The 14,521-nt window shown below is 42.5% G+C and overlaps 1 protein-coding gene across 1 annotated transcript in view; it reads right to left on the bottom strand.

Annotated features, from left to right (window-relative positions):
• The window catches only part of LOC104625651 (solute carrier family 35 member F4-like), a gene marked incomplete at its 3' end in the record, with an annotated part of 33,939 nt that overhangs the window by 2,720 nt on the left and 16,698 nt on the right, over nt 1–14,521 (bottom strand). The window contains exons 4-5 of the mRNA XM_010293335.1: nt 9,513–9,701; nt 5,126–5,423 (exon numbers count right to left, since the gene is read on the bottom strand). Of these exons, the coding sequence (XP_010291637.1) occupies nt 5,126–5,423; nt 9,513–9,701 (487 nt within the window). The remainder of the gene's footprint in view (nt 1–5,125; nt 5,424–9,512; nt 9,702–14,521) is intronic.

Genomic DNA, 14,521 nt, shown 5'->3' on the forward strand with positions numbered 1-14,521 from the left:
GAGGCGGGGCAGATGCCAGCATGGGTCAGGTTTTGTTGTCTTGCAGATCTCTGAGATGTCTGCATCCAGACAAACTCAGAGCAGAGTCAGGAGGATGGCATCCAAAGTGCCCTGTCCATGAATCCTTGGAAGGAGGACGACTCAATGATTATTACATTATTCTGGGTCGGACTCTGTGGGCTGGTCAACTATTTGGGAGAGGCAATTGTGGCGACCCCGCAAATGGCACTTATCTCTCAGTTCCCAGAAGCAGTGGGAGGGACAAGCAGAGATTCACAGCGAGGAAAAGAAATCTGGAAATGCTTCACAGGCCCCCAGGCAATGGGCTGTTTGAGCAGGTGGAAGAGCCTCCAGCGCACACGGCAGTGTACAATGACGAGACAAAACAGGGGCCAGTGGTTCCTCACCTCTCAATTAAAAAAAAACACAGCAAAGACTTGTGACAGGGTCGTGCTGGGCGAGACAGAGACTTGAATTCACCTCCATGTCTAGGAGAACTCCATGAATAATGCTCAGTGAATGAGGAAATAGGAATAACAGAATCACAGATTCTTTGGGTTGGAAGGGACCTTTAAAGCTCATCTAGTCCAACCCCCCTGCAGTGAGCAGGGACATCTTCAACTAGATCAGGAAGAATACTTTATTTTCCCAGTCATGGCTACAGTAGATTGCCTCGGGCTTTGTGAGGGCTGGTTAACTTAGTGGTTAACCCAGCTCTTTGGCATGCAACTAAAATTAACCTTGCAGGAGCCATCAAACATGACAGTGATTAAAACCCTGGGCTCAGGAGAGAGGGCTGCACGGATCCCTCCCCGTACAGATAGTATCTGTAGGCTGTTGACTTAAAGACAGAGACATACTTAAGGGCAGCTGACCCTGAAAGTATGACACAAACTATTTCCAAACACACAAGATGTCTATTTAAAACCTGCCCTCTAACATAAATAGCTCTTTTTATTTGCAGGTAGCCCTCAGCCATCAGCTCTGGGCAGTGTGCCACGCTCTCAGGAATTACAGCACCTCAGGCAGTCATGTAGCTTTGCCTCTGGCACTCACCGAATAGCTTGCGTTGCCTCTTAGTTATTCTGATGCCAGCCCCTGCAGAAGTATGGGTTTATTCACCCCTGACGCACAGCAGCCTCTGGAGGGTAATGCAGCTGCTGGTTTTAAAACAGCTTTACAGAAAAAACAGAAGTAACAGACACTACCTAGCGTAACGTGAATACAGCAAATGTAATTACATCACCTGGATTAAAACTCGGCAAGGCCAGCAGTGACATTACGGTGGCAAGCAGCACCATGGGACCTTTTGTGAACACAAGTTGTTACTATGTCATTTGGTCCTTCTACCTAAATGATGGTATCTACTCTAATAAAGTTTCTTCCAGCTGCATTTCAGGAGACAGACACTGAATGGAGTAATGGTGGTTAAGCAACTGGTGAATTCTTTTCCAGGACTGACAGAGTCTGAACATTAAGAGCCTGGCCAGCTGTATTTGTCTGCTCAAGAGCTGGAGCAAAAGGTAAGGGAATTGTGCATGAACTTCTCACATAAGCAGTGTCTGCCTTGGAGGGCAGCACCACGGGAATGCTGTCTCCCAACAGAACAGGTCCAAGGGAAGCCCTGGTTTTGTGCTGCTGGTCTTCCTCCTTACAGTTGAGCCATTCAGGGTTGGAGCAGCTTCAAGCAACAGAGATTGTTGAGAGATTCCTCATCTCTCCTCTGAAAAGCCCTTTGCAGTGAAGACCTAGATTTGCAGTGCTATTCCGTAAGTGGCTGAGGAAGCTGGACTGAGCTACTGCTGCAACACAGATGGAGACATTTGTAGGTGACAAACTTGTAGATGACAGTAAATATCAGCTACTTATGGCTCTGTTTTTACTTCAAGTGATGCTCCCATCTTGTTATCCTTCTTGCTAGTAACCCAACTCTTCCCAATGTGCTGATATTTATTAAACCTGCACCTACCAACACTCTTCCTAGCCAGTGCCTCACAGCTGCATAGTGCCTGTGGGACTAACCTCAGCTATTACACCATGGATATATTCTGGCAGAAAGCTGCTGAACATCACACTGTTTGTCCTCGAGAAGCCAAGACAGCGGATGGGAGGCAACAATTATTAACATCGAAAATATCATCCACCTATTCCAAATGATAACTCTGTTAGGATCCTACACCAAGTCTGCGGAGTGTCTTCTGCTGTGGTAAATACTGCCAGTGTTAGATTTCCTGTTGCTGAGCTTACTGAGCTTCAGATCATTTTACTCACCACTAATGCAAGGAGTTTCAAGTTCTTTACATGGGACATACCTTTCATCTACCATACTGAGGGGATACCAAGAGCTGTGTCTTCTGCCTCAAAACAACCAAGACACTTTACAGCAGGCAGGTAATAACCATGAGTTAGTTTTACCTTTCAGAAAGCCAATCTAAAGTTGAAGATTGAGACTTCTATCCTTCCAAGTGGGAATTATTAAAAGTAACAGTGGCTCTACACAGCTTTGCCAGCCTGGGGCAGCACTCTGCAAGTCACTCACATGATCACTGATCTCTGACAAGATATCATAGACGCTGTTTGTTCTGATCCCCGGAGAATATCTGCTGGACAAAAAGTTGTATGTCTTTAAAGCTCCTAGTGACTAACTATGTCCTCCAGAAACACAAAGACAAATCACCTCTGGACTCTGAGGCAGGCCTGGAATCACTACACGATGGGCTTTATTGACAAGGATTAGCTACTCCACAGAAATAAAACCAGCAAATGAAGCAACAAGAAATCCTACAAAATGTAATAAAAAGCCGTGTAACAGGAACAATATCAAGAACAGAAACCAAGCAATTATACAAACAATTGATCTAGCTTTGAAAATAACCTTGTTCTGGGTAGGAGGCTGGGTTAAATGACCTCCAGAGATCTTTTCTAAATTAAATCTGTCTGTAACTCTCTGAATTTAAAAAATACAAACAATGCTTCTGAATTCTTTAAATCATCAGAAAATCAAGCACTCATCCTGAAGACATGTCCATTCCCATATCCAAAATGAAAGAGTTTGGTTTGTCAAGTTGTAACACAGAGCAAACCAAGTAGTTGGTCCCCATCATAAAGTCACTATTTGCCAGCAGTTGCCTCCTCCCTGGGATGTGAGCTCCCGATGTATCTGGAGTAGGAAATACCCTGGGAAGATGCATTTCCATTGACCCATCAGCTCTAACACCGGTCTCCTGTTTCCGCACATTCACAAAACCACTTCACATCTCCGTGCCTGCAGAAATCCCTCTGTGCATCTAAGCCTGTGTCCTCAACTGTAAAAGCTGAGTTCCTAACAGCTTTAATAACTGACAAATGTATCAATTATTTAAGCATACTTTTATCATGTGTTGCCACAAATGTTTTACCCAAAATTTTGCTCTGATGGATATATAATCAACAAACTAACTGCAGAAGATCTATCTGCAGGGATATTTATTCTCACCTTATCTGCTGTGCGTTTGTTATTACTTTACCCCATATCCAGATGCCAAGCCAACACTGTAATGTTCTCACAAATACTCCAGCAAGAATCTGAATGAAGTCATCATTAATGTACAAAGCACCAGGATTTTCAGAAAAGCAGTTAATTAAGTGCAACTGTTCCATTTCAGTCACGCTTATTTGACAGACAGTGATAATTTAGGGCCAAATTACATCCCAGATCCTGGCAAAAGCAGACAAGGGAAGAATTTGTCCCTGCTACACTCCAGCCTGACAGTCACAAATTGAATTCCCTGTGTGCTCAATGACAGCTGTGCTGAACCCTCTGTCAGTGGGAACAAGGTACGGGCCACATGCAGGTTAACACCTCGCAGAACAGACAATTCTGCTGAAATCAGTAAGATCGTTTTCAAAGCAAGTCTGCACTGGAGTAACAGAATTGGGTCCCAGCTCAAAATTATCCTGTGACTTTCTTCCCTCCATGGGCAAGGTGTGTTATCTCTTGGCAAGCTGAATTTAGCTCCATCCTTTAAAGCAGCTTCTACTTCACTGTCTGATTGGTAATGGCAGTGAAAGAGGAACTGTGAAATGAACTGTCCCTGACGGTGCTGGTACTTCCAAGCCCTGAGGACAGGTTAGATACAGCTTTCTTAAGAAATGACTAGGGTGAAGCTAAGCTGGCTTGGCCTTGCTGCTGTGCTGGTAGTTGGACCGGACGATCTCTCTGGGTTCCCCTTCAGCCTTGTATTTCTGTGACTTCACAGTGACTACTGAAGAGGGGTTTAGAAGTTTCCACCCCTGCAGACCAATACTATAGTTGGTACTATGGACTCCTTTGCACTTGAGACTGATAGGTCAATTACAACATGCAGCCACGTGGCGTAAGGAAAGGCTGGGGCCAGAGAGACGTTTTCCCCTGGCTTTTGCAATACAGAGGAAGAGATATTTCCATGTGGAGCCTGAAAGAAGATGGGACAAAGCCTTCACATCATTTTGTCAGGATGACAGGCACTCAGCTATGCCAACTTACCCCTCAGAGCTACGGGGGGAAGAGAGCCAATAGTCTGCAACATGCTTGAATTCCTGCCACACGTAAAAGAGAGCAGAGAAGGCTGCTAGAATGCTCTTCCTCCATGCTATGATGCAGCAGGAGGAGGAAAGGGCAGTTTTCATCCTGCTATACTTGCTAAGCGTAGAGAGCAAGCCATGGTCTTCCTCATGGAAACCATCTCCTCAGCTTTGAGCACCTTCTCAATTATGAGTTGTTTTGGTTGGACTTTACACTACCGTTCTATCATAAATGGACCAGAATAGATTAAATAATGGCCAGTGGAAGCCTGATCCGGACATGAACACAAAATACAGAGATATTAGAGAACATAATAGCAAGATTATAAGCAATCTTGCTTATAATATTGATATAATACTGATATTTTTCCATATCAGTAAAAAAACCTTCTAACAATCAATTATCCATTTATTCAAGCATATATCACTCATTTGTTAGCCTTCTCTAAGCTATTTATGAATGAGATTTTCTGCAGCATGACCTTTATTCTACCTTCTGACACCATGGGTCGAACTGAGAAGCAGTGTTTGCAGTCCACAGAAATCAGGTTCTTTAAAGGGATATTGCCACGATAAAGCTTACCTGAATTTTTTGATTGGAGAATGCTTTTCCTGTGCGGTTGCAAGGTGCCCAGAATAATAAATGGGAAAAACCATAATGTTCCAGTTTGTTGAGAACCAAGTCATGAAAAAAGGACAGTCAAAGGTCTCATACGTGATTTTGACAAACTGCGTGGTCCCGACCCAGGAGGAAGAGACGGACAGAATGATCAGAAATCTCCAGATAAGCTTCAGAAATGTGGATGTGCAAGACTGGCATCGAGTCTGTCCTTCAGCTTCTTGGCTGCTGCTCTCTGTATGTGTTTGTGTTCCTTCTTCTCCTGGGAAAAAAAAAATAGAAAAAGAGAGAGTTATACACCTAATGAACACATTTAAAACAATTCTTGCCTTCTCCCTGTAATTCCTCTATGCCCCAGAAACACTGAAATCCCCCACAGAAATACTTCAGTAATACCATTGCTGTCATTTCAAGGGGATAGGAACAAACCACAAACACAATAGCAGAGGGCTGAGGTAACAGTGTTACGGTTAAGCTATTGCCACTGTTTGCTTTATCAGCCCTTCTTGCCTCATGTCAGCCAAACCTCCAGAACAGAGCTACGTCCCTTGGAACCAACTACATTATAAAGTCAATTACTGTGCATGTGTGCAACATAAAAGCTATCTGAGCCTGTATATCTGAAGCCAGAAGCAAATTCTTATTATTCAAGATTTTAACTCAAGAATCACTTTTTTTATTTGCAAGCTGGGAGGGGAAAAAGAAACAGTCTAGTGGTTTTATATACCCAAGCGTAGAAAAGCTTTTTTTCAGTCAAGTTAGTGTATTTATATTTTTGAAGTTAAAAAAGGAAACTGGACAAAACTGAAGCTTGGTTTGCCGAGAAATAAACCTCTACACATAAACAAGGAGGAATAAGAAAGTTGTCATCTCCCATTTTAGCACAGTACTTTTCAGATCTAATCTGCAAACCACTTCAGATTTCCTATCAGAAGTGTGGACTGTGTAGAGAATTTAATCTTACTGACTGATGACTTGCTCTCCAGACACATCTTCCAGAGATGCAACCCATGAACTCCCTTTTGATTTCACAGATTCCAGCTGAGAACAACAGATTGAACTGCGCTGGACACTGAGGAGCACCACACTGTTGCCCCATGAGCTCACGTGGCAGCACGGAGCTCCAACCATCTACCCCATCAGACCATATCACATCAGTCTGATGGAAGAAACACGAGTTCCTTCTGAAAATCATGACCTGCGGCTATTCTTAACTATTACTATCGATTAGCAGCTGCATCAACACATGACGTGATATACTATAAGAAACAATATAATTGTTGATGTTAAGAAGTGCTGTAGAACCACTGTAGTGACAGCATACGCTCTCCTACATTCAATTTAAATGTGAAAAAGGTACCCTTTCAGACTCAGGTTTGAATTTCCTTTTATATTACTGTTTCTACTACAGCCATAAAGAAATGTCACACTGAGATTCCAAGTTATTATGTTAGACCAATATTACATCTAAAAACCAATTCTTCATAGCAGGGAGCGCATTTGCAATCAAGAATTTTCCTAACCAGTACATGGAGCTTTTTGTAGTTGTAATCGTAGGCTCTATTTTTTCTCCTAAAAACACTCAGTATCCAGTGGCCCTGTTGTTTAGTGGTCAATCAAGAATCTAAATAAAATCACAGGTTTATTAAAAACATGCAGAGGATAATCATAGGCAGCTCTGAAAAGGCAAGCATCGTTTTAGCATTCTCTTTGGCTGTTGGGAGAAAATAGGTATTTTTATGGTTCTAATAATGACTGACATCCTCTATTAAAAGGTAAATTACAGCTTATTTGCAAGTTAGAATGGTTTAAAAAGAATATATTATGTAACATCCACTTGCAGGGTTTCCTGCTAAGCAAAACTACTACGCAATTAGTCCTTCTTCAGCTAACAGTTAAAATAATCATACAACGATTGAAGACTAAAGCACCTTTATCCACGCTTTCTATTTTTCAATTATCAAATAACTATGTAATTGCTGTTACTATGCATGACGCTACCATTAGCATTTGACTTGGATTTTACAGTCCCAGGTTTGAATGTAAGGGAAAGGCACAGAAAGATGCACTTGTTGCAAGTCCTACCTTGGATTAAAAGACCCGTGTAAGATTCAGCCTGATTAAATGTACAGTTGGGAGTTTTTGTAAGTGCTTAATGGGTAGGATTCATCCCATGTAATGTAGTTAGCAAATAATTGTGTATTCAGACTAAACATGTTGTCTAGGGCCCCTTTCTACTTAACGATAATGCACAGGCATGGTGAGAAGGCAGCTGATTTCATCCGCATATATCTAAGCCCACTGGAGGCGCTTATCTCTCTCTGGACTAGATATTTACATTTGATTTAAGCGAAATCGGGATGGATCCCTGGCCAAAGTGTCATAGTAGCTTGACAGTTGCTTTCAAAATCCATGGGATGTGCACACCTAAATCTTGGCCAAAGAATCAAATGGACAAGGTAAGCAATATCTTTTAAAATAATTACAGGACTTGAACTCAAAGACACATGGAGAGCAGGCACACAATTCATACGAAATAGGTTTAAGGATTTCCAAGTCATGAAGCTGGAGCTAGACTAAGCTAGAAAGTAGCTCTTGTGTTCAGATACCAAATTATATGCTAATGAGGAGAAAAAAAAAGGATCAGCCAAAGTGGTTGGTAGATAGCATTTTACAGTTAGCAGGGGTGATACAAATCCTTGGTGTCTGCACTTAGTTCGGTCCGAAACAAACCAACAGATTTATCCTGTCAAGAGCACGGAAACAACCTGAGAACTCAACAAGGATGAAATGACAGGCAAAGAATGCGGATGACACGGCAGATGACACATGGAGATAACACTGGTCAATGGCAAACTGTCTTGAAAGGCAGCTAGCAGAAATACCACTGCGTGGTCCTTTTGTCTGCAATATAATGCTTGCTTGTGGTGTCTCTGTGACAAGATGGTAACAGAAAAGCCTTTTGCTTTTGTTTTTCAGAAGAGTCAGATGGGGAAAACCAAAACCTACAGATTTTCTCCTGAACTCTTTTGACTGTTTGGCAACTACATCCTAGAAAATAATATTCTTTATATTTGTTCACCTACCTGTCAGGCCAGCCCTACTTAGACCTCACTGATGAGGAAGGGAAGATCAGGATAAAAAAGGAAATTAAAAAATGCAAAACAAATGTTTAGAAGAGTATGATGTCAAGGCAGTACTCTTTTCTCAAGGGGACTAAAGTCCTTTCTCAGAGAAGATGGATTCTGATTTTGGATGCACCCTAGTGCCAGCATGCACAGAGTTATTTCAGCCTGGTAACTGCAAAAATTAGAATAAATCGGTTTACTGGTATCTTAGGTATGATCTTTACTGCAAAATGCTGTATCATCCACTCCTTGCTGCAATAATCACCTCCAATATTTTTCTGAGGTTTTCCATCAAGAGAGTACTCTCGGAGTATGAGATCCCTTCATTTTCCAACACAGGAAGAAAATGGCTGACTCTTGTTGCCATCAGTGGTGAAGTGACAAGAGGAAGGTTCATCTCCCACAGATCCAGCATGCAAGGGAGATCCAGCCTGTTCTTCCTCCCCTTTCTGCTCACAGTAGCTACACAGACAGTCTTCCAAAACACTTGGACGGTTAAATTATTTCAGTCACTTAATGATTCTTTCCTCCTCAACAGTACAATTCAGCAGACTCAAAGGTCTGTGGTTGCATATTGTAAGTGCTCCCATCCCATCCCTGCTGGTGATGGATGGACATCATGGTGGAGAAGTCCCTGTTCACCACACCTACAGGTTCATTTGAGCTAAACTTCTGCAGTAAAGTGGGTGACATATTCCTGATGGAAGCCCTGATGTGCAGCCGATCAATGATCTGAACTATGATGGTCTTCCCTAGATAGCCTTCCACCTGTTGCTCCTTCTCTTGCTCTTCATCAGACCATCCATGGTATGAGCTGAGATTGTCATTCTCTTTGAGAAGGAACATGGCTGGCTCTTAAGCGTCCTGGTCTCTGGCCAGGCTGAAGCTGATGAAACATAACCTCTCTGTAAAAACTAACTTGCGTGCTAACGTTAATCATCCTTTCAAGATCTTCTGTGCCTACTGGCCTTACGAATTCTCAGATATCTAATACATTACACGTTCCTACTGAGGCCCAGGCCTTTGCCTCCCATCCTCGCCTCCTTCCCACCTAACCCCAGTTTGCACACAGGTACAGGAAGGACTTTCATGTGGCTTTGCTGTTCGCAGCACCATAAACCAACGTCAACATGCTCAGACTCTGCACCATCTTTCAAATGACAAGACGAAAGAGGCCTTTCGCAGGCATGCCGCGATGCCGGGAATGCGGCTGTTATGCCTACCTGATCTGCTCTGCCTCTCGACTCTGCTGTGCCGACAGATTCCCGAGGGACTTCGATTCTGCAGCTCAAGAATGGGAGCAGCAGAATCTTCAGCAACAGATAGAGGGGAGAGCTGCCTAGTCATGCCTCTGTGTCTGCTGGGGCAGTTGCCTCCTGGCTTGCATTGGATGACAGATGATCGTGAGGCACCTGAGAAGAAAGAGTTTGCATCAGTTTGGCTGTAAACTCCCTGGAGGAAAGCGGAGCTTTCAAACACTGTCAGTGAAATGCATACAAACGATTCAGCGGGAGAAAGGAAGCACACTGCAAAAAATCAAGGTTTCAGCTCTGGTCAGAATAAAGTAATAAGTAAGTAAATACTTAAGTCTCTCCCCCCTTATAGACAAAGAAGTGCTCTATGAAAACCAGTCTTTCCCCTGAAGAAATGAGAGCCCTATGCTGCAGTATATTCTTAGCCCCACGGCTCCATCCATAGGGTCTGAACAGGCAAAGGAATTTATACTCACGTGGGTCCCTTCCTGAGCACTGACACTGAATCAGGCAAAAGGAGAGCTCACCATTCTCCCTTAGGGTAGAAAGGGGGGCTGAGGAACTACCACCTCCCGGGGTCAGTGCTTGAAAGCCTCTCCAGAGGAGAGCTGCCTCTTTCCATCCTCCAGAATGATCCTTGAGACTCTTGTATGGAATGAAGCCACAGTCACTGAGAGGTCTTTTGGATGAAGACTTCTGCTAAACCACTGAAGGTGCCAGTTTTAAGCCTTTACATGCACCAAATCAGAATCTTCACATCTTCAGAGAAGTTGCTTTTTCTTCTTCTGCTAGGTGCAGACAACACCAAGATGCTGCATTTCACATGGAAGCTGTGTAGAGGCACAAGGCAGCAGACAAGACCCAGGTCCCAGAAATACCAGTGGTACCAGATGAAAAATGTGCCAGTGAGTAGGACACCACATTTTAAGAGTAAGAGCTTGAAGGACTGGATTAAGAACCAGCAAACAACAGAAAAGAGTGTGGTGCTGGAATGTGACAGAGTGTGCCTGGTGATCTTGCACGTACTCCCAAATTTATTGAAGGTATCTGTGTAAGAGGTCAACACATGAGCAGCACAAGACAGTCCTCTTCTCAGTCAGAAAGTCAAGACGACAGGGCCATTTTGGTAACTATAAATGTGTGTTCATGGTCAGCTGAGATCACCCACCACTTGTTTTGCAGCTGCTACTTCAACAGGTGACCATCTTACCTAAACTTAGGGAATATACATATACCCAGAGCAGCCACTGACCTTGCCATGACATGGAAGGATTTAATAGGATAATCACACCTATTTCACATTGAAAAGAATAAAAAAATAGACACAAACTCCATGTGTAAGGTGGCAAATGTGCAACAAATATGGCAGACATCTCAGAGGACAATATTCTTCGTTGCAACATGAGCTGTTCCAGTACACTTTGTGCATATAACTCCATGGCAAACAACAACATAAAACTATATTCTAAAGCAAGGATTGTGTTCAAGATTCAAGAGACTGTATGAATCAAGTCAACACTTTTTTGCCAGTGGAAGCTAGGGTTCATATAACCTTCAATGAACTTAAAGCTATGTTTGATTCACCATGTCTAACTACAAAGATTGCAAAGGAAGAGATGTATAGAATACGGTATTATACAGAAAAATCCTCTTTCAGCCTATTCAGAGCCTCCAAGGTTAGTTTTAAACCACCAAGTAGACCAGTGACTGAACCAGCACCTAACACCCTAGAGACGATCTTTCTCCAAGATGCTCTTCCCTTTCTCCTCTGTCCAGTATGAGAGAACTTTGACACAAAGGGGACACCCAAGTCTAGGTTTCACCTTGCCACGAAGTCCTACAAATAGAATTAATGCAGTGTACAATGTACAGTCTGACAATAGAGCCACAAAGGTCGATTTAGAAAAATTAAGACCTATATGATGTCTAAGCACTATATTGCTAGTGTCTAAGCACTCAGAGTGTCTCTCCTCACTTCTTGGTGCACGTTACCCTCCACAGCGGATTTTAGAGCTTACTGGATGTTTTCATACCTTTAAAAAGCCATTCACCTCCTTATATTTACTTTTTAATGGAGAAAAGAATGATCTAACAGCCACACAAACCCCTCCATGACTTTGATCCACTCGTTTCATAACTCCAAGCCTTACTACTTCCACTTATCAAACACTTATCAAGGGTAATATCACCTACTTCACAAGACTTTGTAAACATCTTGCAAGTCACTCTGAGGTTGAAAAGTACAGTAGAAATGGCAGCCCTGGGCCATTCACCTCACAAGAAGCAGCGTAACACCTTTATTATATGACAGCTGAAAGTTAGGTCCAGCCTCCATGAGATTAAGACAATCAGTACTTTTTGGGCTAAATATTCAAAAAGGCACTGACAATTTTTCAGGTCCCCAACTTAAGGAATTTTTATTTTCCAAAAGCATTTGCTGACTGCCTGTCCTCAGAGAATCAGCCACAAGGTGCCTCGACCTAAATCACTACTCACTTTGATATGCATCACTTAAAGAGATTTCATTAAGTTGAAAGACACATGCTACATCTCAATTCAGATATAATTTAGATCAAGATCAAGATTACACTCAGCAGAAGTCTAGCAGATGATCTGCAAACAAAATTTCAAGGAAACCTATTTTTCCTCACATGCAAAAAGAGCTCCGAGTTATTTATATCTGGTACAACAAAGCAGCATCAATCTTTTCCTGTACGTTGGAGAAACTCTGCAGTTGAGACCAAGACTGCAATTCAAGAGACTGCATTTAATCAAAAGTTACTGCTTGATTTCCTGAATTCTTCTTCCCATGTGCTTGAAAGCAATGACATAGCATAGCAATTTGTCAATATTTCATTGTTGTAGCTAGAAAGCCTGGGCCATCTAATGCTACTGCATCTGAATGTATCTTAAGGATATACTTTGACAGGGAAGGTGAATAGATACATGCTAGCCTAACTTATATCCAAACCTGGTACCAGCAGCAAGGACAACAAATCACCATTTATGCAGCACAGCAATGAAACCTCACACGTGTGCAATGTTACCCCACGCGAGAGGAAGGAAAGGCAGAACTCACGTAACTCGGTCCCTTGTCTCACACAGCAATTACCAGCTACCAAGCAGGGATCCACCAAGACCCTCCAAATTCAGAGGGATCAAGAGCAGCATTTTCCATTGAACTTCCATATACCTTCATAAATCCCACATGCTTATGGAGACCTCATGGTCTTAGGCAGAGAGGACAGAGGGAGGACAACAGGAGGGTGCTGCTACAACTTGCCATGTGCAAATGGAGAAGTAACTACGTACTAAAAAGGTACCGTAATACACCTCCTCCACAGCAAAGGAGGAGTGATACTGCCTGGGTCAGATTCATTTGACTTATTTTAGATATCAAACTTAGGATGAGAAAAATAGTGCCCTGGGACTATCTGCATCTCCCTGTGACTATACAGGGAATAATGGAATCACAGAATGGTTTGGTTTGGAAGGGACCTTTAAAGATCATCTAGTCCACCCACCTGCAATGAGCACAGACATCTTCAACTAGACCAGGCTGCTCAAAGGCCCATCCAGCCTGACCTTGGACAACCATCCTGAGCAGAGATATTTACACTGGGTGGAATTTTTTTACCTGACTACTTTACCTGACCTTCTTTTAAACCTGACTACTCGATGTAAGAAGTTGCAAGAGATGCCTGTAACTCACTGTGTACAGAAGCCTCACGCAGTTTCTCTAGTCAATGCCAAGACGAACACAGTTTGTGGCTTTAGCAGAGATGAATCACAGGCTGAGAATGAATCTACATTTTGGGCATCATTTGGTATTTTAAGGGAACGCTACTGGAAGAGATTGGGAAAAAAATAACAAACAGGAAAAACCTTGCCAGACTGCCAAATCTTGCTGCTAGAAATGTTCCTTCATTATTTGGAGGTTATAATTGAGTTTCAAAGCAACACTCAGTCCATGGGATTGACAAAGGAGAGAAGGGAGAACTGGAAAGGACCACACATGATTGTATCAAGAACTTCTTAATGAGTCAAATCCATCTGTATGACTTTTCATTATTGGATAAAAACAAACCCTGCTCTTTCCCATTTTTTAAGATTATTTTTAGTTTATTATTCTGTTTCAACAAATCTTTTTCCTTGCCCTGGAAATGTAGATGCTTTATAGCATAAGAAGTAAAGCCATTTCTCTGCACATGGAGACCAAAGGGAAACCAGCAAGTGGAACCTGTGGCTTTCCACATGCTTCTAACAAAGTCTGTCCTTCTCTTGCATTAATTATTATATACTTATTCTGGTGTACTTCAATTTAGCAAGGTAATTATGCTTGTGACTAACCTAAAGCACATGATTAATATCACTTAAGTCCATGCCTTTTCACATTCTTGAACACCATCCTAAGTCCCAGCTGCAGGAGGAGGTGACCACCACGTGCTGCTGCCGCCGTGCCCATTCAAACCAGGAGCCAGCAGCACATGCCTTGTCCTGACAGCCATTTTTAGCACCCATCTGTAAACCATGCACAGCTCCCTGGCCCCTCTGAAAGATGCGACACATAACTTGTGGCTTTTAGTTCATGCACAGATTTCCATATGCAGCTCACACAGTGAGAAAATACGTCCTTGCCTTGGCTAGAAAAACCCCTGTTATTTTGCAAGGGGCTTGGAGAGAAGGGATTATGCTTTAAGGTTCAAAACCAATTATTTTCAGATTACTTTCATGTATATGACATATTTAGCATGTGACAGCAGTGCTAAATATGTCATATACATGAAAAACCAGACAGGAATACAGAAAAAACCCATGTCTGTTTTGTTGGGGACAACTCTTCTGGTCTTAGAGTGTTACTAAAAATGGATCGAATGAGCTGCCACTAATCAATGCAGCATAAAAATGCAGCCCTGGACGTAATTTTTGTGGCCAGGTCATCATAGAATTGATTTTTTCTTTTTCTTTTCTTTTTTAAC

The sequence above is a fragment of the Phaethon lepturus genome, unplaced genomic scaffold, assembly GCF_000687285.1.
Source record: "Phaethon lepturus isolate BGI_N335 unplaced genomic scaffold, ASM68728v1 scaffold54798, whole genome shotgun sequence".
NCBI classification, from domain to species: Eukaryota; Metazoa; Chordata; class Aves; order Phaethontiformes; family Phaethontidae; genus Phaethon; species Phaethon lepturus.